The 23,200-nt window shown below is 38.4% G+C and overlaps 1 protein-coding gene across 1 annotated transcript in view; it reads right to left on the minus strand.

Moving 5' to 3' along the window:
* The window catches only part of RAPGEF3 (Rap guanine nucleotide exchange factor 3), an 870,850-nt gene that overhangs the window by 75,103 nt on the left and 772,547 nt on the right, over positions 1 to 23,200 (minus strand). Inside the window, exon 21 of the mRNA XM_085654789.1 lies at positions 5,789 to 5,970. Within this exon, the coding sequence (XP_085510915.1) occupies positions 5,789 to 5,970 (182 nt within the window). The remainder of the gene's footprint in view (positions 1 to 5,788; positions 5,971 to 23,200) is intronic.

The raw sequence follows: 23,200 nt of genomic DNA on the forward strand, positions 1-23,200 counted from the left end.
CTCATCTGCCCATCTGCCTAAAAATTCAGTGCACTTCTTTAGGATATAGTAATTCAAAGTGAATAGTAGCTTTTCTTTGCAACATTAATAATCATATTTTCTTGTGCTGAGCAATAAAACTGATAAGAATTTCCATAATTATTCTAAGTACGCCTGCCTCCTAGGAACTACCCATACTGTTCTAATAAACCGAGATGCAGGTTTAATTTTTCTGAATGTTATAAATGTTACATGTGGGTGCAATAAAACAAAATAACCACTGTATCCACTTGTCAAGGGAAGGCCTATTGGCATTGCCAATGTTTGTTTTTATTGCTTGCACTTTTACCGGTTAAACCGTAATGTCTTTTTCCAATGCTTTGCTATGGTGCATGTGCCTGTTTACTTTATAATGTTTGATTCTTGTAAGCAAATGTTTTCGATGCTGGTATGTATTCTCAGTACGTTTTTGTCTTCATAAAGAACTTGGGGCCTGATGTATGACGCTTTTTAGCATGCGCAAATGGGTCTTAGGCCCGTATGTGCATGCTAAAAAGCATGGGCCCATGTACAAGCAGTATTTTGCGACTCGCAAAATACTGTTTTGTGACTCGCTATTAGGAAGGGGCGTTCCGTTCCTAATGGCAACCGCAAAGCTATGTACCAATTGCAGTCACAAAACACTCGCAAATTACCATCTACTTCAAGTAGGTGGTAATACATGAGCAAATGGAAAGGGGTCCCCAGGGGACCCCTTCCACTTTGCAAATACATGCAATATTATTTTTATGGGCAGGTTTTTTTTTATTTTTAATTGTTCCTGTTTTCCTTTAAAGAAAATGGGCTGCATTTAAAAGAAAAAAAGCTGCTTTATTTAACAGCAGTCCCAGCCATGGTGGTCTGCTGAGCCCAGCAGGCCACCATCCCTGGGAGGGCTTGTCATTCCCAATGGGCTCGTGAATTGAGAAAGGCTCATTAATATTCATGAGCCTCGCAATTTGCGACCCCATTAGGAATTGCAAACAGTGTTAAACACACTGTTGTACGTTCCAAATGGCGCCTCGCAAATTGTGAGTTGCAAATGTGATGCAATTTGCGAGGCGCTATTTGGCAGGTCGTACATCTGGCCCTTGGTGCCTTATTTAGAGTTTGGCAGACAGGGGTCGCAAAAGTGATGGAGTACCTTGTCCTGCAAACTCACAGGCTGTCCTTGCCATTTAGATTTGGGTGAACCATCAGCTTTCCGTTGGCGGTACCCCGGTTGGTTCTTTAGACAGAAAGCTAACTCCGACGGCCTGAGAGAGTGCTGGCCGTCAGAGTAAGAACATTACCAAGTCTGTCCTACTAAGGGCTGACTGTCTGATTTCCTTTTTATCTGACAGTCACTGCCTGGGAAAATCTGGAGTTGCTGAACTGAAAATAAGACTAATAACCCCACTCACACAGGGAAAAACACACCCGGGTATGGGATCATTAGTTATTTCTTTTTCACAAACCAGCTCTCGCTTTGGCAGTTCATTTTTGAAATACAAAACGTTTGGTGGATAACTTTTAAAACCGAGATCAGCCATTCACCAAACATTTGGTACTATCAGAGATCCCTCTATGACGTCAGTTCCTCTCTAAAAATGGTGGTCCTCTGTCCATTAGGATGGCGGTCTTAACGTCCTCCATGACCCTGACGGGCAGAGTACATGTTAATGAACCATAAATCAGGCCCACAGTTAGGCCCTTTTCAGTTCATCTATTTCTTAACTGTATTGTAGCTTGGATAATTATTTCACAGATAGAAAATATGTCATTTCAAGGATGGCCTTTCTGCTTGTGGCAAGCAACCAAGGTTGAGCCAGGAATTCATCACAGCAACCAGCTTACCTTTATGGGTCAGACTATTTGGGCCCGGTAGAATCAGGCACACGGCACGTCACGACTGCGCACACATAGTGTAACTCTGATTGTGGCAAAATTACAGCATAAAGCAGTGAGTACTGTGATATCCAAACTTTGTTTTTTTTAGCTACAAAATCTCGATGCCTCTTATCTCGGGAACACCTGTGTTTGTGATCCATCAACTCCATGCACTATATCCACGTCGGCCTGTCCGACATGGAAAGGCTGTCGGAAAGTGTCTTTGGGGCCCCTGGCAGGGCCCGCTTGGCCCCGCAGCATACGGTTGATGGCCGAGGAGGTGCCTAAGGGACCCCCCTGTAAAAACCCATTACCCTGTGGCAGGCACCATGGGGTGCCTGCCACAGGGTGCAGGGTTTCCTGAAAACACCCCATTTCCCTAAAGGAGTATGTGTTACGACCGGTTCTCAGGCATAACATGGGATGCCACAGGAAACAATGGCAATCCAACCAAACCATGTTAGGTCACATCGTAATCTGTCAGTTGGAACCGTCGACCGCAAGTCGGTCGGTCCTCATTCCGAGACGGTGTCGGGCGGAGGCTTTCCACCTGACATCGTAATAAGCCCCTGTGTGTGGTCACATCCAAATAATGCGGTCAGGACCAACGACCTGAGGTCAGTTGGTTCACTATCCGCAGAGATGTCGGTCAGAGGCATCTCTGACGGACATCGTAATCTGGCCCTATGTCTCCTCGCATGGATCAATGAGAAACCTTGGAATGATGGGTATAAATGTTAAGGGCAGTATTTCCTTAGGTAATTGATAATGAACAGCTGTTTATATGTTGAAAATGTGAGGAATGTTAAAAATATGCTGTTGCTTGGTCCTCCTTTTCACGAGCGCATTACACATTATAGGTAACCTTTATGTCAGAGTATCTCAAGTGTGCACCTTTCTTTCAGGGTTTAATTTTTTTTTTTAGTGATGGGGCCCTAAGTTTTGTTCAGAAGCCTGCAGCTGGCACTATCAAAGGTCGGAGTGCTGAATGCCAATGCTGCGTACTCTTGATTGTACCTCATGTGTCAACCTCAAGTGCTGGCTCTGGGGGGCTGTGCTCGATTGACAACCCTCAGGCAGCCGTGTATAATGGCCCCAAAACAGGAGAGGCTAGTAGGAAAGCGACAATCATAAAGACAGATGTGGTGATACCTTCCCAATTCTTCCTGTCCTAAAAAAAACCAATCTGGAGGCTGACATCCCAACAACTACAGGCCAATATCTCGACTTCCCTTTCCAGCCAAGCTGATAGGAAAAGCTATAAACACCGAGCTCTCTCTTTATATCCAGGAACACGATTTACTGGATTCTTCTCAGTTTGGCTTTAGAAGCCAACATAGCACTGAGACAGCTTTGATCACAGCTGCAGAATATGTCAGAACAACTTTAGACAAAGGAGGGAATGCTGCCCTAATTTTGCTAGATCTCTCGGCTGCGTTCAATACTGTCAGCCTTCAACACCTTACCAACCGGTTATTCCAGAAAGGTGTTGGAGGCATTGCTCTTAAGCTCCTCAGTTCATTTCTCACTGACAGAAAGTAGTACGTGGAATGTAACGGTCACAGATCCACTTCTTTCACCCTTTGCTGTGGCATACCACAAGGCTCGTCGTTGAGTCCCACCCTTTTTAATCTGTATGTTGGACCTCTGGTTTCACTGATCAAAGGCCTTGGCTTCTCGGTTGTCTCCTACGCTGACGACACCCAAATTATGGTGTCAGTCAAAGGGAACGCTGATAACACAGCTAAATGCTTCCGCAACTGTATGCTACAGATTGGGAGTTGGATGTCTAACAACTGTTTGAAGTTGAACTCAGATAAAACTGAGGTACTGCTTTTTGGTAATAAACCATCATTTTGGTCCCCTAGTTGGTGGCCTCAAGAAATGGGTGCACTCCCCACTCCTGTGCTAAAGGCGAAAAATTTGGGAGTTCAGTTTGACGAAAAACTCACCTTTGTGGGTCATGCCAATGCCATCACCTCGTCTTGTTTTTTCATTTTCAAATCTCTTAGGAAGGTCCTCCCTTTTATACCTGTGGACCTACGTAAAGCAGTTATTACCACACTATTCTTTTCTAGAATCGACTACTGCAATGGGCTCTTCTTGAATGCCCACAAGAAGGCCTTGGACAAACTGCAAATGGTCAGGAATGCAGCAGCCAGGCTGATTTTAGGGATCCCAAAACATCAGTCGGTGTCCAAGTTTCTCCCCTTACTCCAGGTCAAAAAAAGGGTTATGTTCAAATCCCTGTGCATAGCCTTCAATGCCCTCCATTCTGAGTGTCCAGCTTGTATTAGGCAACTCTTCCTTCGTTATATCCCTGCCAGAAACCTAGGATATGCCTCCCAGGCTAATCTGGTTGTTCCCAAGTTTAAAAGAGGTACCTGGGGAGGAACTGCCAAACTCTGGAATACGATGCCGCTTACTCTCAAAACCTCGAATGATCTGCTTACCTTTCGTAAAGCACTTAAAACCTGGCTTTTTAATGATTAGCTTAGTACGCTCCTCCATTTCTCTGTTGCCTCACTGATGTCTGTGTTTCTCTACCCCTTTCCCCTTGAAAGTCAGCTCCTAGACACCCACAGGTAGTAGTGCACTTTAGAAATCCTAATTTCATTTCATTCATCCCTCTTTAATCCATCACAAAAAATGTCCCTACCTCTTTATCTCAATCTCACGGTTCTTTTTTATTCCTGCTTCTCCCTTTGACACTATTTTTCTGCCTGTCTCTTCCTCCTCCTTAACCCCTTGTCTTTTTTTCTCTCTTGCTCTGGATAAACGTTTGTTGAAGTAAACTAAGTTCAGGTCACCAAAAATGAGGGCTGGTGGGCCTCACCTGCAACCACTGGATCACAGTGGCATGTATGATCAGAATGATAAAAGAAAACAAAAAACTAAGGCCCTTATTTATGAGGCCTTATGCTGCCATTGTGTCACTTTTTTTGAGATGCTGCAGAAGCGTAAGAAATGCTTCACACTGCGTCATATTTATCATGGTGTCTCAAGGAAGGCGCACTGAAAACTGTTGCATCGCTGTTTTCAACCAGCGATGCAACACTTTTCATAAATGAGGCCCAAAGTGATGAGAGAGTGTGCTTATGGGGGACAATACTAGACATTCCAATGTGCACTTAGTTTACATGGTCTATGTTTACTACGTGAAGCAGATTAATAACAAATCACCTTTTAAACATGTGTCAATGCCAGGATTTGCAAACGTGTCTCTGAGTTTCAAGGCCAGCATATCGGACCGTCAGATATCATTAACTACTATTTTTGCACATCTTGTCTGAAATTTACTAAGAAGACCTGCATTTGCTGAGGGGACTTTTCAACAATCTCTCAAATGCTAATGTCTGGAGTTGATCAGCCTTTGCAATTTTAGCAGTAGGTCCCCTCTCACTCAACAGGGACCTAACAGTTATGGAGGTCGACCAGGAGCAAGCATCTTCATATCCCAGAAGGCAAGCTACCTCACACCCCATTTGCGCCTGCAAATGAATGCAAGAGTGGTAGACTAGTTTGTAACTCACCGTGGAAAGACTGTAGCTTGGAATTTAATGGATCGAGGAAAGAATATTGACTAGTTGCTAATTCACCCATTACCTCGTTCAGAGTTACTATAATAATAAAAAATGCTATCTTAAAAATTAAAACAATACCTGACCATCACCAACATTAAAAACGTTTTAAAGTGAGTGATCTAAGAACCAAAGAGGCTAAGACAATGTGTAAAATCCTTTGTGGCTCTGATGTGCAGGGGGCTCCTGCACTGGCATACCACAGCTTATAAGCATACTTTGACTACATTTAGTGTAATATTTATAGAACTGATCGTTTACTTTGGCATTATCGTATAATTTTGGATAATATTCGGTACATAAAATGTTTTATTACATACTGAGCAGCAAGTTTGATGAATTTTTTCAGCAGCTGCGCTCTCTTCGCCATCTCGTGACACAGGCATATCTCAGTAGCGACCCAGTACTGCACCTCATTGAACCGTCGAATGAACCGCTCCAGGTTTGCAGTCGTTGAGTTCCTGAACTTCTGCTGCCCGAAGATGTAATGAATCAGCTCAACCTTAAATGAGATGTGGAAAGAGAAATGACGTCCATCAGCTGTCTGGTCCAAACACGCAAAAATTCAGTCATTGGTTATTGTTCAAAGGTGACGAGTTAGTGTAAGAGATCAATTGTAACGATGGTTTATAAACGTTAAACAAATAATTTCGCAGCAATAAATGTAATGATCAATAAAGCATTTGTGAAAAGTAAACAAAGATGATGATTTCCTAAAAAATATTTCAATATTATTATTGACAAAATACTCAGAGGAGGAGATGTCATTCATAAAAATATTCTTTCCGATCATACTATTTTTTTTTCTTTTATCTTTTGGATACCTGAATACCTTAATTGTTCGTGCATCTTATTTTAACACCCCGGAATAGACTAGGTAGAATTTAGCAACACCATCTTACTTTACTTTCCAGTCTATATTGCAGCTTTAGAAATACCTTGCTGTAATGTGTTCTTAAACCTTCATCACTTCCTGTATAACATTCCAACATATTTATAGCACTTCCTCTGTCATACCTCTCCATCGACATCACTATGTTATTTCCCTTACGTCTGCATCAAATTCGCATCACTTCATTAAATCTTACATTACTATTATGCTTCATCTACTCCCTTCTTGAACTGCTCGATTTATCTGGATGGCATTTAATCGTCTTGTACCTTCTCAGCTAGAGCTCTTCATCCTGCCTGGCAGATCAGATATTTTCAACACAAAATGCTTCTCTATTATCTGGAATTGATGAATGTCGTTGGACTGGAATTGAACTACCTCATCTATATATAGGATAAATATATTTTTCAATGATACATATTCGTCTTGGAGTACTTTATGTTTATTTTTTGTTATCCCTTCATAAACTAAACTGATGATACAATTTCCTAGCCAATAGAGTTGTGTGAGGTCCAAATACTGCTGAAGGACATAAGTGAACTTAAGGTCCAAGAATTTCCCAGCTAACTTAGTACTGCCAAATGTCTGTTACTCTCTGTATAACATAACAGTCCAGTAGTGTTTTTAAGTAGATCTTTAGTTGGAATTTTATGAACCAATGGTCGGAACCAAAGATCAACCACCCCCAGTGGTCAGTAACTCTTTAATTAAATACAGCCAGGGAATGTTGTGGTATCTGTCAGCCTTGATAATATCTTCTAGAGCTGCTCCATAATGGCAGCTCTGGGGTAGCCCAAATTCTCTGCCACAATAGCAAAGGCCAGAGAGGGGCTCAGAAAGCTACATTTTGCATCCCCATGTCCTCAAGTTATTTTGAGTAGTGTTAAATGTCATTTTGAAAATAATTGTTAAATATTTTCTAAATCTGTATGCATACATTTATTTCATATTTATTAAAACTATTTTCTACATTAATTTTTATTTTAAAATTGGCATATGGATATGTTCTGGTTATATATGTTAGTTAATTATTTTTTCAAAGTTGTTAATATATTATTTCATTTATTTTAAAAATCGTTTAACTACTCATTAAATATATATATGTCTGCTTAAATTGGAGGAGACCTACCTTGTGATGTGAAATGCGTTAGCCAGTGGCGCGCAGGGGGACCCTTCCGTTAAGTGTCTTCGGCATCACTGGCAACTCTCTTGTGTCTTTATGTTCCGAGGTATCTGAAGCCGAGGACCGCCACCCGACCCAAGAAGGCTGAGGAACTGCTGGTAAATACAGTCCATCACTGCATGGAGTGACGTGGTCACTGCTACCGTCGTCTCCAGTTCTTTGCATTGTTTGGTGAAGTGCGGCTGGATTTAGGGGCATGGGAGGCAGCTTTCATAAGATCTGCGCTGTAAATTTTTCCTCATTATGCTTGAATTCAGAAGTCAACTCACAGCAAGCACATACTATCAAAGCTGCAAGAATTCCACTTTGCGGTTGTACATTAAGCTGCATTGTGAGAGTTGGAGTCTGTACCTAGAACGAAAACTACGGCTCTGGAAATAATGTGAGACAGGTGAGCCCTCTTCACTTGCAGGAGAGGCGGGACTATATAAAAGACTTTACAGCAGTTACATCTGAAACTATCGGCATTTGATGAAGGTATTCACCGAAACGCATCATGCCACACAGTTCATTAAAAGCTGGCGTACCTTGCTCCGCTGTGCCCCTCGTGTCTGCTTAAACTGGAGGAGACCAACCTTGTGATGTGAAGTGCGTTAGCCAGTGGCGCGCAGGGGGACCCTTCCGTTAAGTGTCTTCGGCATCAGTGGCAACTCTCTTGTGTCTTTATGTTCCGAGGTATCGGAAGCCGAGGACCGCCACCCGACCCAAGAAGGCTGAGGAACTGCTGGTAAATACAGTCCATCACTGCATGGAATGACGTGGTGACTGCTACCGTCGTCTCCAGCTCCCTGCATTGTTTGGTGAAGTGCGGCTGGAAGTAGGGGCATTGGAGGCAGCTTTCATGAGATCTGCGCTGTGAATTTGTGCTCATTATGCTCGCATTCAGAATTCAACTCACAGCAAGCACATACTATCAAAGCTGCAAGAATTCCACTTTGCGGTTGTACATTAAGCTGCATTGTGGGAGTTGGAGTCTGTACCTAGAACGACAACGACGGCTCTGGGACCAATGTGAGACAGGTGAGCCCTCTTCACTTGCAGGAGAGGCGGGACTATATAAAAGACTTTACAGCAGTTTCATGTGAAACTACCGGCATTTGATAAAGGTATTCACCGAAAAGCATCATGCCACACAGTTCATTAAAAGCTGCCGTACCTTGCTCCGCTGTGTCCCTCGTGTCTGCTTAAATTGGAGACCTACCTTGTGATATATATATATATATATATATATATTTACACATATAGTCACCGAAAAAACCAAAGGTTACAGGGATGTTATAGTTAGATTCAGATTTTATACACAGAAAACCATAGAAATTCAGCAGTTATAGTAATCTTAAGCAATAATAACTCGTGCCCCCACAATGCACAGTTTTCTCATCAATAATTTCACTGCAAATGTTGCAGTGATATTATCTATGATTTTATAGAAGATTTCATGGGTGATGTAATATTTGGGGTATTTAGCAGTGATGGTGAGGGCTCGAGCTATAGTTACTTTAGGGCATGAGATATAGTTAATTGAGATAACTATAACTGCTGAATTTCTGTGGGTTTGTGTGTGTTAAATCTGCCAAACAAATACTTTGGACTTGGGGGAAGGATGGAGTGATTTCAAATCGCAGGTGCAAAGCATTATGGACATTGTAGTAATGATAAGAAACGAAATTGTGATCATGGACTTTCCAACTCGAACATTATAAAAAAGAGTGCAATTGCAAATATATTTAATAGAGTATGGATTTGGACTGATGTATTTTGATTTCTTAAATATGAAAAAAACAGTGGGTTGCACGTATTCATTGCTTGTGTAATTCACAAAAAGGAAAAAGCACTTGTACTGAAGTCCTTCCTCTCTGTCTGACTTAGCAAGGTATTTGAGTTTCCCAAACACCTGCCCCTTGAATTTGCATATGATTAAGATCCATTTGGGATTGAAACGCGTTATGCATGCTGACATGCAGCTGGTTTACCTGCTTGAATAAAGGAGTTTGAAACTACTCTCGTTTGGAGAGCTTGACTCTCATGCTGGGAATGTGCAAGAGTTTTTGTTTGCATATATATATATATATATATATATATATATATATATATATATATATATATATATATATGTGTGTGTGTATATATATATATATATATATATATATATATATATATATATATTCACTGAAAAAACCATGGGTTTCACACACGTTATAGTTAGGAATTAGCATTTAAAAAACCTTAGAAATTCAATGAAAAAACCAAAGGTTTCACACATGTTATAGTTAGCTGGACATTTCACTCGTAAAAAAACAATGAAATTCCCCCGTTATAGTTAGTTCAGCTAACTATAACTCGCGCACCCGCAATGCACTGCTGATGACGTCACATATTACATCACTCATGACATGGTCAGTGACATCACTCATGACATCACTGATGACATCTCAAATGACATCACTGATGACATCACTGATGACATCATCCAGAGAATGTGTGTTTTTCTGAAAATTACATATGTTTTATATATGTATATCTCAAGGTCGATGGAAGAATAAATGGGTATATAAGTGTCTAAATGGATGAATTGTTTTTGAAAAATTGATTCTATAACTGACGGATTAAGTGTATCTTAGTGAATACATGGCTTAGTGAGTAATGTTTAAATATGTAAATATCTGTATCAGTCTCTCACTTTGTGTATAAGTGGCTGCATGGGTTGGTGAGTAGCTACATGAGTGTCTATATAGGTTATTAGTTGGTTTTTTGAGTATCAGTGTCTGATGTCTGTATGGTTCGGTGGGGGGTATTACGTAGTGCATAGGTGCATGAATGAATGACTCACTCTTTGTATGTATTGAAGACAGCATGTGTGCAGGACTCTATGGGTGGATGAGTGTGTGTATGGGTGTGTTAGTGAGTGAATGACTGTCTCAATAGTGTCTCTATGAGTAACTACATATGTTTTAAACTAGTATATGTGACTATTGGTGTATATAAGTGAGTATATGTGAGAGTGAGAGATTGGAAGAGTTCCTGTATGAATAAGTATGTGTTTCTATAAGTGATTGTTTAAAAGACTAAGTGTGTGTAAGTTTCTGTAGAAGTAAGTGTGGTGGTGTGTGTATAACTGTATATGCAAGTAAATGTATGTTTGATTCTTTATTAGCATGAGTGACTATGTGTGTGAGTACCTCTATGGATGAGTGGCATTGTGTAACAGGATGTATAGGTGTATGAGTACATATGATGAGTGAGTACATGTATGAGTGACTGTATAGGACTGTTGGTGAATGAGTGGATGTGTATTTGGATCTTAGAATTACTGTATAGGTTGTTGTAACTGGTATTGGTATGTCCATTGTTTTTAAAATTTTAATTTCTATTTTTGAATGTGTGTATCAAAGGTTATATTAGGGTGATAGGAGGTCTGCCACTCTATCACAAGGATGATGTCATCAGTGATGTCATCAGTGATGTCATTTGAGATGTCATCAGTGATGTCATGAGTGATGTCACTGACCATGTCATGAGTGATGTAATATGTGACGTCATCAGCAGTGCATTGCGGGTGCGCGAGTTATAGTTAGCTGAACTAACTATAACGGGGGAATTTCATTGGTTTTTTACGAGTGAAATGTCCAGCTAACTATAACATGTGTGAAACCTTTGGTTTTTTCATTGAATTTCTAAGGTTTTTTAAATGCTAATTCCTAACTATAACGTGTGTGAAACCCATGGTTTTTTCAGTGAATTTGCAAGGTTTTTTAAATGCTAATTCCTAACTATAACGTGTGTGAAACCCATGGTTTTTTCAGTGAATTTGCAAGGTTTTTTAAATGCTAATTTTTTTATTTTCTTCTATTTTTTAAACATATTTTTATTTTAATTTTCTATCCTTTTATAAAGACTATGGTTAAATTTTTTAAATTCTTTAATATGTTTTTTTTAATATATTTTATAAAATAATCATCTAAAATTTATTTGCAGTACATTTTTTCCTTTTTTTTAGTACGCGTACCGTAAGCTTACGGTAAGCGTATGGTTTACGCAACGTCCGTAATTTATCTACGCTGTTTGCGTATATTAACGCAATTTGCGTAGCCACGCGTACTCTGCGCGGGACGTGTACGCGTGTACGCTACACGCGCACGTTACGCGGAAGTGTCGGGGAGTGACTGTTAAGCGCATGCGCGCAAGCGCGTGTCTTTTTTACGCGCATGCGTACTTTTGCCGTAAGCGTACCGTAAGCGTACGGTAGGTCATGTGATCATGAAACACAACTTTTGATTGGTTGAAACTACTTTCAGTTCTAGAACTCTCCTAAACCACACCCATTCCCCTCATTTCTGCTTGTGATCTCTTAGGAGAAGGAGCTGGGTTGTCTTTGTGATACGATGGCAGAACAGCAGAGCCCTTCTGAGAGTGAGGCTAGCACTAGCAGCACTACCTTGAGGCAGAGAGCGAGGAAACAAAAGACCTCTTATGTATGGGATTATTTTACTTTTCCTGAAGGCCAGCAAAAGGTAAATGCACCCTTAGTTACTTGTAAGCTGTGTCAGCGTGTACTTTCAAGAGGTAATCCTGACAGGAAGTATTCCTTTGGGAATCATACCATGATGAGGCACCTCAAGGATGTACACAAAAGGACACATGCTCGACTTACTGGAGGTAACCCTTCAGTAAGTCAACCAAGCACATCCACAGCAGCTCAGCCTGGACCATCATCTGCAGGGCTGAGTCCTTCTTCTGCAGGTCAGGTGAGCCCTTCATCTGTGGGGGGAGCATCTCCTTTTGCTGGCCCTCTGGAAATTAACCCTCGATTTCTGAGGGTTGATATTCGATGCGCCTCTTGTCATGATCTAATTTGTCATAGGGAGACCAGTGTTTCCCTAGTGAACCTCAAAATAGATCAGCACACTTGTCGCAGAGACTAATTTTCCCAATCTTTCTTTCCTCTGTCCCTGCATGAACACAACGGCTCTTTTAAGAGCCAACCTTATCTTTCATCTTTTTTTTATATATGTTTTTAAAAACTTTTTTTTTTTTTTTTTACCGTACGCGTACGGTGCGCGTAATTATTATTTTTTTTTTAAAAAAACACTAAAAATCAATTATCACATTACAAGGTCCTTGAGAGACTACAATTATTATTATTGACTTACCATACCCACTCAAAAAAATATTTATTCATTTGTTTTTTAAAAAAATTGCTTTTAAAATGGTTCTAGTTTTCGTAAATTTTCTATATCAATCTAAAAAAAAAAGAAAAAAGTATTAATATTTTTAAAACATTTTATAATACAGTACACATATTTACATATTTATCAAAAAATATTTTTGCCTTATTTTTGCTGTTTTCAGAATATATTGCATTTCACTATAAATTGTGAAAGCAATTGCATTCATCATTTTACAGCGGGCAAAAAAAAATAACAATCTCAAAGATTGTATTAAAAAAGCCCACAATCTCTTTTTACTTAAACTTAACATTATAGAAATGTATAATATTCTAAAAAAATATCATCTAATATCAATACTTATTTCTTTAAAATACCGTCTGATATTTTTGTTTCAGAAGTATAATCACAATATTATATCTCAAATAACTCCACATTACATCTGGTTCCATTTCCTTTAGGCCAAATAGTAATTTTAAAATTCTTTTTTGATTAAATTTCCAATGGTAATCCAATAAAATTCTAAAGTTTTATTTGTACAGATCTCACCGATTCTCTGTAACATATTGGTTCCCGAAATATTTATTAATAATTTATTAAGTCCACAATAGAATTGTTTACCTTTCCACATGGCCAAATAGTAATTTAAAAAATCTTTTTTGAAAAAATTTCCAATGGCAATCCAATAACATTCCAAAATTTAAATTGTGTAGATGTTACCGATTTTCTCTAAATTTTTGGTTTTCGAAAGTTTCATTAAAAATTAAAAAAAGTCCACATTACAATTGGTTATCTTTCCATTATGCCAAATGATAATTTAAAAAATCTTTATTTTTGAAAATTCCAATGGTAATCCAATAAAATGGTAAAATTGTTTTGTCCAGATCTTGCCAAGTCTCTCTAAAATTTAGGTTTCAGGAAGATTAGATAGGAATTTGCTAAATCAAAAGGCAAACGTTGCTTAAAAACCAATTGGGAATCATTACACAGTGTCCAGCCTTTTTCACATTTAAGATAAACTGTGTAATGTCCAGAAGTAACAGTAGGTCCTTCATGGAAAATTATTGCAACAGTTACAAAAGTTTTTCCTGAAATTGATAATTGCTGTCCTGTAAACTTCTTTATTAAAGTATCCAATTTTGAACCATCAGCTCTACATCGTTGCATCATTAAAATTACATACTGTCCGTATTCCTTTAAAATTAATGTTGAAAACATGTCAGATTGACACTCACCGCATTGCATGCTATGATTAGCATCTTTAACTAATTTAGCAAAAGTCACTGTTTTAGTCTCTGGCAATGTCAAAAAAATAAACCTTTCATTATCAACATTAGAGCCACATATATTATAACAGTTTTCACAACTATGTTCCCATTTATAAGAGAGACCAAATAAATTATCAATTGCAACTTCTTCTTCTTCCAGTACCTGAAGAAAAAACATCAAAAATTCGTGTGCATCTTGCTGTTCATTTTGAGAAAACTGTGTTCGTCCTGAACATACATCTAAAAGTTTTCTAATTTCAGTAGCACTTTCTATTTGAGTTTTATCATTACTCAGCTTTTGAAAAAGGAGACTCAACTCAGAACAGAATCTTTTTCCCTGATTTACTATTATCTGCTCTTGCAAACTTTCCAGATAAAATGCAACATTCAGCACTACATTTGCGTAGCAGTTGACACCAGAGCTATTTTCAAAATGACATCCTACAACCTGTTCTTCATTTTCCTTATTCTTTTTGCTTGCAATTACATCACTCCTCTTTTTTTTCCTCCTCTCTACATCTTCATCACAGATATTCTCATTTCTCCTTTTACGAGAAACTACACGTTTCTCCAACACAGGATACTGACCTAAATGAGGAGCATAGCTTCTTCTTAATCTATTATACTCCTTTACACAATTTGTATCTGCACTAACTTTTGAGTCATCAAAGTCTATCATGAATAAACCTGATAATGTTTTCACTCGTGACAAAGCAACATATGCCATACCTTCTTTGAACACAGTTGAACCAATGTTCACAAATGCACAATCTACAGTCAATCCTTGAGACTTGTGAATAGTTACAGCATATGCTAGCGAAAACGGAAACTGCTTCCTACGTACATATAAGTCTTTCACAAGCATGAAACGAACTGTACAACGACAAATGTCTTTAACTTCTTCTATCTGATCAAATTTAATTTTTAAACATTCAATTCCATCTTTTTTCTGATAATTAATAAAACCCACAACTCTTCCCATAGCTCCATTAACTAAACCTTTTTCAACATCCAAATTTCTCCTTAAAAATACTCTACAGTTCAAGCAAACATATAGATTTTTTTCTAATCCAGCTGTTTTGGAAATGTTCTTCTCTAGTGAATCCAATTTATTTTTCAGTGTGCCTGTTACTGTGACAGTAATTCTTCCATCCTCAATTTTGTCCACTGCTTCTAATTTCCTGATCTCTTCCTTTTCCAATTTCAAAAGCTCCTCATTGAATATTGAGCATTCACGTAGAGTTGGCATTAAGCAGATGACACTTTTGTTTTCTGCAATGTTCTTGTATATCTTCTCTGCAACTATTTCTTCCTTTGGAAATAAATTATGTAGCAGCCGACTCTGTAATGCTTTTTTGCCAACTTCTGTGAGTAGTCCAATTCTGATATCTTTCAGAATACTTCCATATTCTTCATCGCTTGCTTGCCTCATATTAGTAGTAAGTTCCTTGTACTCAAAGAAGGACCAAATATTTGTATTTCCGATGCTTCCCAATGACTTCTTCGTGTCTTCATGTGTGACAGTATTAAACACTGGCTGTCCTTTAACTGGAGTAAGTTGCAAAAGATCTCCAAAAACTATGACGTGTTTTCCACCAAATAACATGTCATAGTCTGTCTTCAGAATTTGCTGCATTCTTAAATGCACAAAGGCAAGCATTAAGTTTGAAACCATGCTCACCTCATCAATAATGAGAACTTGCATCTTCTTCAATACTCTTGAAACTTCCAAGGATGCTTCTCCAGTTAGCTTGTTGTATTGTATTTTGTTCTCATGCTCCACTGGTAACATTAGCAAACGATGTAAAGTGATTCCTTTTATGTTATATGCTGCTAACCCAGTTGGAGCAGTAACCACACAAGACCAAGTAGAATCCGTTTTTTGCTGTAGGTAGCTTCTGATGACTTTAATTAGGAAACTTTTTCCAGTTCCAGCTTGTCCGCTTACATACATCCTGATTGGATGAAATGATGTGCATGAGCACTCTTTTTTTTTCATGTAGAAATCCGTGATCAATTTTGTTTCTGATCTCTTCATAAATTTGTTGCTGCTCTTCGTTCAGTTGTCTTTCCAAATTTTGTAAGTCTATAAATTCTTCTTGAGCTTGATTCATAGCCGTTTCCACTTCATTCATGGCTATTGATGCTTCATTTTCAACGATTGGTTGTCCTAGGGGATCTTGACTGAGTGTTTCTGAACTTTGGCTGTCCTGAGAACTGTCTCTAGCTATTTCTGCTGCAATTGTAGTTTCCTGTTCAATTTCTTCATTTAACATTTGCAGATAACTTGAGAATGTACTGCATTGTATGCTGTCTTTGCAAGCATTAAAAGAATCTTCATAGCTTTGAAATTCTCCCAGTAGTTCATCCTCTGTACGCCATGGTTTAAACAACTGTAAAAGAGCCAAGTAGTAAAATTCCTTCTTGTCAGTAGTGTCGCAACTCAGCTTCCTGTGATTTATCAAACTTCCTTTTGTTTGCTTCACCAAACATCCTTCCTCACCAATGACTTTATATTTTCCATTGTTGATGTCTTCTGCGGCTTTCCGTGAATAAATGTAGTTCTGCAGCACTTCATAGAGACACATGTTCTCCAGATGTTGACTTCTCTTGGGATAATATGTGTCCAACATGTTTGATTTCAAAATATCTGTACTTTCTGGGTCATTCTCGGCCAAATATTCAATTTCTCCAACAGATTTTAGTACCCGATTTCTCATTGCTGCAAGGCCTAAACTTGCCCAAATTATTCTTCTTGACTTCGAGTAGAGACTTGCAGAAGATAACCTATCTGAACATTCGTAGGATCCAATTTCTCGATGCGATAACATCTTCAAACTGAAACTGTACAGCTTCTTACTGACAGTCTTCTCGTGAGTAATCTCTTCCCACATTTCCTTCAATTCTGTTTTTTCTGATTCCGTAATGTAAGACGTTACATATCGAGCAACAGCAATAGAATTGTCAGCTACATACTCTATATCCATGTTAGCGTTCCACATGGATAAAATGACTGGGTTGTAGTCATTTATATTTTTTGATTCTTCTTTTCTTTTAAGGTTGTAGGTATTCTTAGGTGATTTTCTTGTGATAGTATGTCTCACAGCTGACATAAAACTGTTTACTCTTCCATTTGAAAGAACAGGTCTAGGAAATCCAAATCGACATTTAGTGTAGTATTTATCTTTGCTCTTGTATTTCCGTCGACAGTATTTTCCACACCGATGACTTTGGAAACGTAAAACTTGCTCCTTTAACTTTTTCTCTTCTGTGCTTTTTGGTATAGCACATGTTGCATATTCTTCAATGTAAGATAACACTGCTTCATCAGTATCTGTTCCAAACTTTGGGGCATCCTTGATCCACAACAGCATATGAATATGAGGAGCACCTCTTGCCTGGTACTCTTTTCTCCAAAAGAAATCTACTACTTCTCCTAGAGGTGGATTTTTTTTATTGCAGATGAAGGACATCATAGCCTCAAATCTATGATTGAAATATCTGCAAACATTAACCGGATCCAATGAGCACAGTTCTCCTGCTGTCTTGTATTCGATGTTTTTAATGTTTGAATTTGCCTCTCGTAGAAAATCCAGTAAATCATCCCAAGCGTACTCGACACAGCTTAGTGTAACGAACCATGTTGGTGTTCCTAAATTCCGTAACATGCATTTTAATTCACCATGGCGTCGGTACCAATATTCATTTGTCCCATGCTGACAAGCCATCAGATTGATCAGTTGTGTTTCCAAATGATCATCTCGGTGCTGCACTTTCTCCATAAAATCCTTAGCAGACACATTTTGTAAATGTACTCCACTTTTTAAAATGTGATTTACTGCATAAGACAGTGCAGACAAGTCGCTTTCAAATAAAAGATGGAACAAATAAGGAATACTTTGTCGAAATCTGGGATCTTCAGCATATAGTCTTGTAGTCCGATACTCAGAAGCTGGAATCTGTTCCGGACGTTCATCGTATCGTCCTCCTTTTCCAAGCTTCCAAGCTCTCCTCCCATACACTCACGGGAGTTCCTTTTGCTTTCTTCATCTGAAAGAGATCAATATTGTCTCCCATAACTTCTTTTGAATGAAGAGGATGTATGCTAAAATGTTCATAAATTTCTTCTTCCTTTGACTTGTCCACTTTTTCAATTTGTCCAGTTGGTGTTTCTGTGTCTTCTTGTAAATCTTCTTCTTCTTCTTCTTCTATATAAATTGATTCATACCATTTGTTATTCCTTTTCAAATACAAATTTGCTCTTTGTACTTTCCGCACATCTACCAGCTCCTGCCAAATCTTCTTATTCTTTGTAGGTACACCATTAACCAGAATAATTAATGGTTCAGTTTCCAAAGTATCCGCATCAATAGTTTCCATATTTTTTTTCAAATCCAAGGGCAAATACACCACTCTACCTTTTAAACCTCTCAGTAAATCTGAAGGAGGTAATTTACCAGTTTTGGGCTCCATACGTACTATGGTCTGGAACGGATGAACACATTGAATGAGTATAGACTCATATGTATTTAATTCAGAAAGTTCAGCAGGAATAGCATCCAATTCTAAATTATTATGTACAGCTCTGGTCGGCATTCTATTTTCCTCTAACTTGTTGTAACAGTATTTACAAATACGCTGATCTTCACCCAAATCAAAACAATTTTCAAGAAATATATATGTGGCAAAATCCTTCCACTTATAATTATCTTCATTTTCACTCTTTCTGTAGAGATCAACATTCCTAGTTTGTTTTCTATAATGAGTTCTGCGGCAACAAATACAAGTAAAATTTGGTCTTTCATTAGAGATTATTGCAAATTTTGTTATGTGATCATTAAATGTGTTACTTACAGAGGGTTCTACATTCTCTTCCACTTCTTCCTCATTTACTGTGTCCTTCTCTGCACTGTTTTGTTCAGGACCAAAGTAACAAAACTGAATTTCATCAACAACCTTCTCTACATCTGATACCGTTCCTCGGAACAGAGCCCTATTCAATTCATTTAACTTTATTGCTGGACTTTTGGCAAAATACAACCGTCTCACAAACTTTCTCATTTCAGTATGATGAACAGCCAGCATCCTAAAATGATGGAAAACACTATTACACACTTTTCTAGATAGACAAGCCAGAGAATGACCCTGCAAACCAGTATTCTCTCTCACTCTGCATGGATCCAGACTTTGAAGCACCTTAATCTTCTGTTTTATACTTTTTTTACTATATTCTCTTAGAAACTCACGAAATTTGTCAATAGATTCCTGACGCACAGTGCAAGTACTACTACAATTCCAAGTGTACACTGGGGCTTTAGGACGTCTCCCCATAGCCTCATCCGCCATCACTTGTACCTCATCTCTTGGAACCATTATCTCCTTCTCCATTATGCAACCATTTTTTACATCATAAGCACGACCTCTGGTGTCAACTGCATGCAGCAAACTATTACTTTGAAAATAGCTCTCTTCATTAAAAAAAGGTTCACTACTTGAACTATGCATCCACTTTCCTAAAAACACTTTACAAAAGTTTGTTCTGTTCACTACTCTTTTCCTTTTGCTATGTGATTTCAGTACATTAACCATTTTGTCTAATGTACGCATCCTATTCAAAATTAAAATGAATAGTTTCCTTTTTAATTCTAATGCCTTTGCTGCAATGGCTTCAATTTCTTTTTTTCTTTTATAAAACTTAGTCTTTTGCTTATATTTCTTCACATCCTTTATCAAATTGGACATAACTCTTCTCTGAAACATTTTTCTACGTATCTCTTTAAACGCTGTTTTTCTATTTATGTAAATCTTTTCAGTTGCAGAAGGTATATTTGCATTAACTAAATTCTCAATTTTTTCCTGTCCTTTTCTTTTCAAAACATTCTTTCCAGTACAGACATTTTGTACATTTTTCATTCTTTTGAATATATTTTTTAGAAATTGTTTTTTCTGCTTACCAGAAGATTTTTTCTTTTTCCCAACATGAGCATCTTCTACTAACTTTAGTCCTTCAGTTGTCTTCAAATATAGGTTTTTTTTGTGAGTTTTTTGAACTCTGGATTTTGTAGGCATCTTAAATTTTGTTCACTGCTCTTCAGCAATACCTGAAAAAAACTAAAAAAAAAATCCTTTATTTTATTTAAATATATTACTACATTTCTTTTCACAATAGTCAAAAAACGTAATTTCTTTGCCAATTTGAAAACACACTTATTACTCTTTTTTTTGGCAAGTGATAATCACTTTTACAGACTGACACATTATAAATCCAGTTTTCAGATTTTTTTAAAAGCACATGTCCAGACTGCTTTTTCAGACCACCACCATGTGTATCCTGGGTGACTGCCTACACTTCAGCAAGGGCAACCAGCCTTAGTGATTCTGAATGTATTTGCATTACAGACTGAAACCTCAAACCCCACTCGCTTGTAAATACTGTGCATGATTATACATGGAAAGGAGCTGGGTGTGTGCTAAGAGTCTGCTTCTGCACCAAAAAATCGCTCCCCCTTTTTCCTACTAATGCAACTGTGAAATCACCAGAGCAAAACGCAATAAATCTCTGCCTGTAATTCCTATTTGCACACAGAGTCATGTTTTCACATTAGTCACAAAACGAAATTTCTTTGCCAATTTGAAAGCACACTTACTGCTCTTTTTTTTTGGCAAGTGATATTCACTTTTACAGACTGACACATTATGAATCCACTTTTCAGATTTTTAAAAAAGCCCATGTCCAGACTGCTTTTTCAGACCACCACCATGTGTATCCTGGGTGACTGCCTACACTTCAGCAAGGGCAACCAGCCTTAGTGATGCTGAATGTATTTGCATTACAGACTGAAACCTCAAACCCCACTCGCTTGTAAATACTGTGCATGATTATACATGGAAAGGAGCTGGGTGTGTGCTAAGAGTCTGCTTCTGCACCAAAAAATGGCTCCCCCTTTTTCCTACTAATGCAACTGTGAAATCACCAGAGCAAAACGCAATAAATCTCTGCCTGTAATTCCTATTTGCACACAGAGTCATGTTTTCACATTAGTCACAAAACGAAATTTCTTTGCCAATTTGAATGCACACTTACTGCTCTTTTTTTTGGCAAGTGATAATCACTTTTACAGACTGACACATTATGAATCCACTTTTCAGATTTTTAAAAAAGCCCATGTCCAGACTGCTTTTTCAGACCACCACCATGTGTATCCTGGGTGACTGCCTACACTCCAGCAAGGGCAACCAGCCTTAGTGATGCTGAATGTATTTGCATTACAGACTGAAACCTCAAACCCCACTCGCTTGTAAATACTGTGCATGATTATACATGGAAAGGAGCTGGGTGTGTGCTAAGAGTCTGCTTCTGCACCAAAAAATCGCTCCCCCTTTTTCCTACTAATGCAACTGTGAAATCACCAGAGCAAAACGCAATAAATCTCTGCCTGTAATTCCTATTTGCACACAGAGTCATGTTTTCACATTAGTCACAAAACGAAATTTCTTTGCCAATTTGAAAGCACACTTACTGCTCTTTTTTTTTGGCAAGTGATAATCACTTTTACAGACTGACACATTATGAATCCACTTTTCAGATTTTTAAAAAAGCCCATGTCCAGACTGCTTTTTCAGACCACCACCATGTGTATCCTGGGTGACTGCCTACACTCCAGCAAGGGCAACCAGCCTTAGTGATGCTGAATGTATTTGCATTACAGACTGAAACCTCACACCCCACTCGCTTGTAAATACTGTGCATGATTATACATGGAAAGGAGCTGGGTGTGTGCTAAGAGTCTGCTTCTGCACCAAAAAATCGCTCCCCCTTTTTCCTACTAATGCAACTGTGAAATCACCAGAGCAAAACGCAATAAATCTCTGCCTGTAATTCCTATTTGCACACAGAGTCATGTTTTCACATTAGTCACAAAACGAAATTTCTTTGCCAATTTGAAAGCACACTTACTGCTCTTTTTTTTTGGCAAGTGATAATCACTTTTACAGACTGACACATTATGAATCCACTTTTCAGATTTTTAAAAAAGCCCATGTCCAGACTGCTTTTTCAGACCACCACCATGTGTATCCTGGGTGACTGCCTACACTCCAGCAAGGGCAACCAGCCTTAGTGATGCTGAATGTATTTGCATTACAGACTGAAACCTCAAACCCCACTCGCTTGTAAATACTGTGCATGATTATACATGGAAAGGAGCTGGGTGTGTGCTAAGAGTCTGCTTCTGCACCAAAAAATTGCTCCCCCTTTTTCCTACTAATGCAACTGTGAAATCACCAGAGCAAAACGCAATAAATCTCTGCCTGTAATTCCTATTTGCACACAGAGTCATGTTTTCACATTAGTCACAAAACGAAATTTCTTTGCCAATTTGAATGCACACTTACTGCTCTTTTTTTTGGCAAGTGATAATCACTTTTACAGACTGACACATTATAAATCCACTTTTTAGATTTTTAAAAAAGCCCATGTCCAGACTGCTTTTTCAGACCACCACCATGTGTATCCTGGGTGACTGCCTACACTCCAGCAAGGGCAACCAGCCTTAGTGATGCTGAATGTATTTGCATTACAGACTGAAACCTCAAACCCCACTCGCTTGTAAATACTGTGCATGATTATACATGGAAAGGAGCTGGGTGTGTGCTAAGAGTCTGCTTCTGCACCAAAAAATCGCTCCCCCTTTTTCCTACTAATGCAACTGTGAAATCACCAGAGCAAAACGCAATAAATCTCTGCCTATATTTCCCAACATGTGTAACCTGGGTGACTGCCTACATTCCACCAAGGGCAACCAGCCTTAGTGATGCTGAATGTATTTGCATTACTGAGTCCAACCTCAAACTCTTAAACTATTCTTTTTTTATACCAATACACCTTAATTTATCGTGAAAACATAGTCCATATTATTTTACATGTTCCTCACATTTAAATTTCTCCCAAAACAGAAAATAATAAACGCAACTTCAACAAAAAGAATTACATTTCTATTATTCATTTCTTAATTTACCATATACATCTCCTCTCAAACTCTAACCTCACCTTTAAAATTAGTTAGTTGTGAAAGAAATGTGGCACTCAAACAGCTGATTATCAGAGCCAGGATCTCTGTTCTCTACACCTCTCTCCTCTCAGCAGAACCAGATAATGGCAAAGTTTCCCTCTATTTTTCCACACATATACATGTAAGTTTCAAATCTCAGTGCTTCCCCCTTTT

The sequence above is a fragment of the Triturus cristatus genome, chromosome 4_1, assembly GCF_964204655.1.
Source record: "Triturus cristatus chromosome 4_1, aTriCri1.1, whole genome shotgun sequence".
In the NCBI taxonomy this organism is placed as follows: domain Eukaryota; kingdom Metazoa; phylum Chordata; class Amphibia; order Caudata; family Salamandridae; genus Triturus; species Triturus cristatus.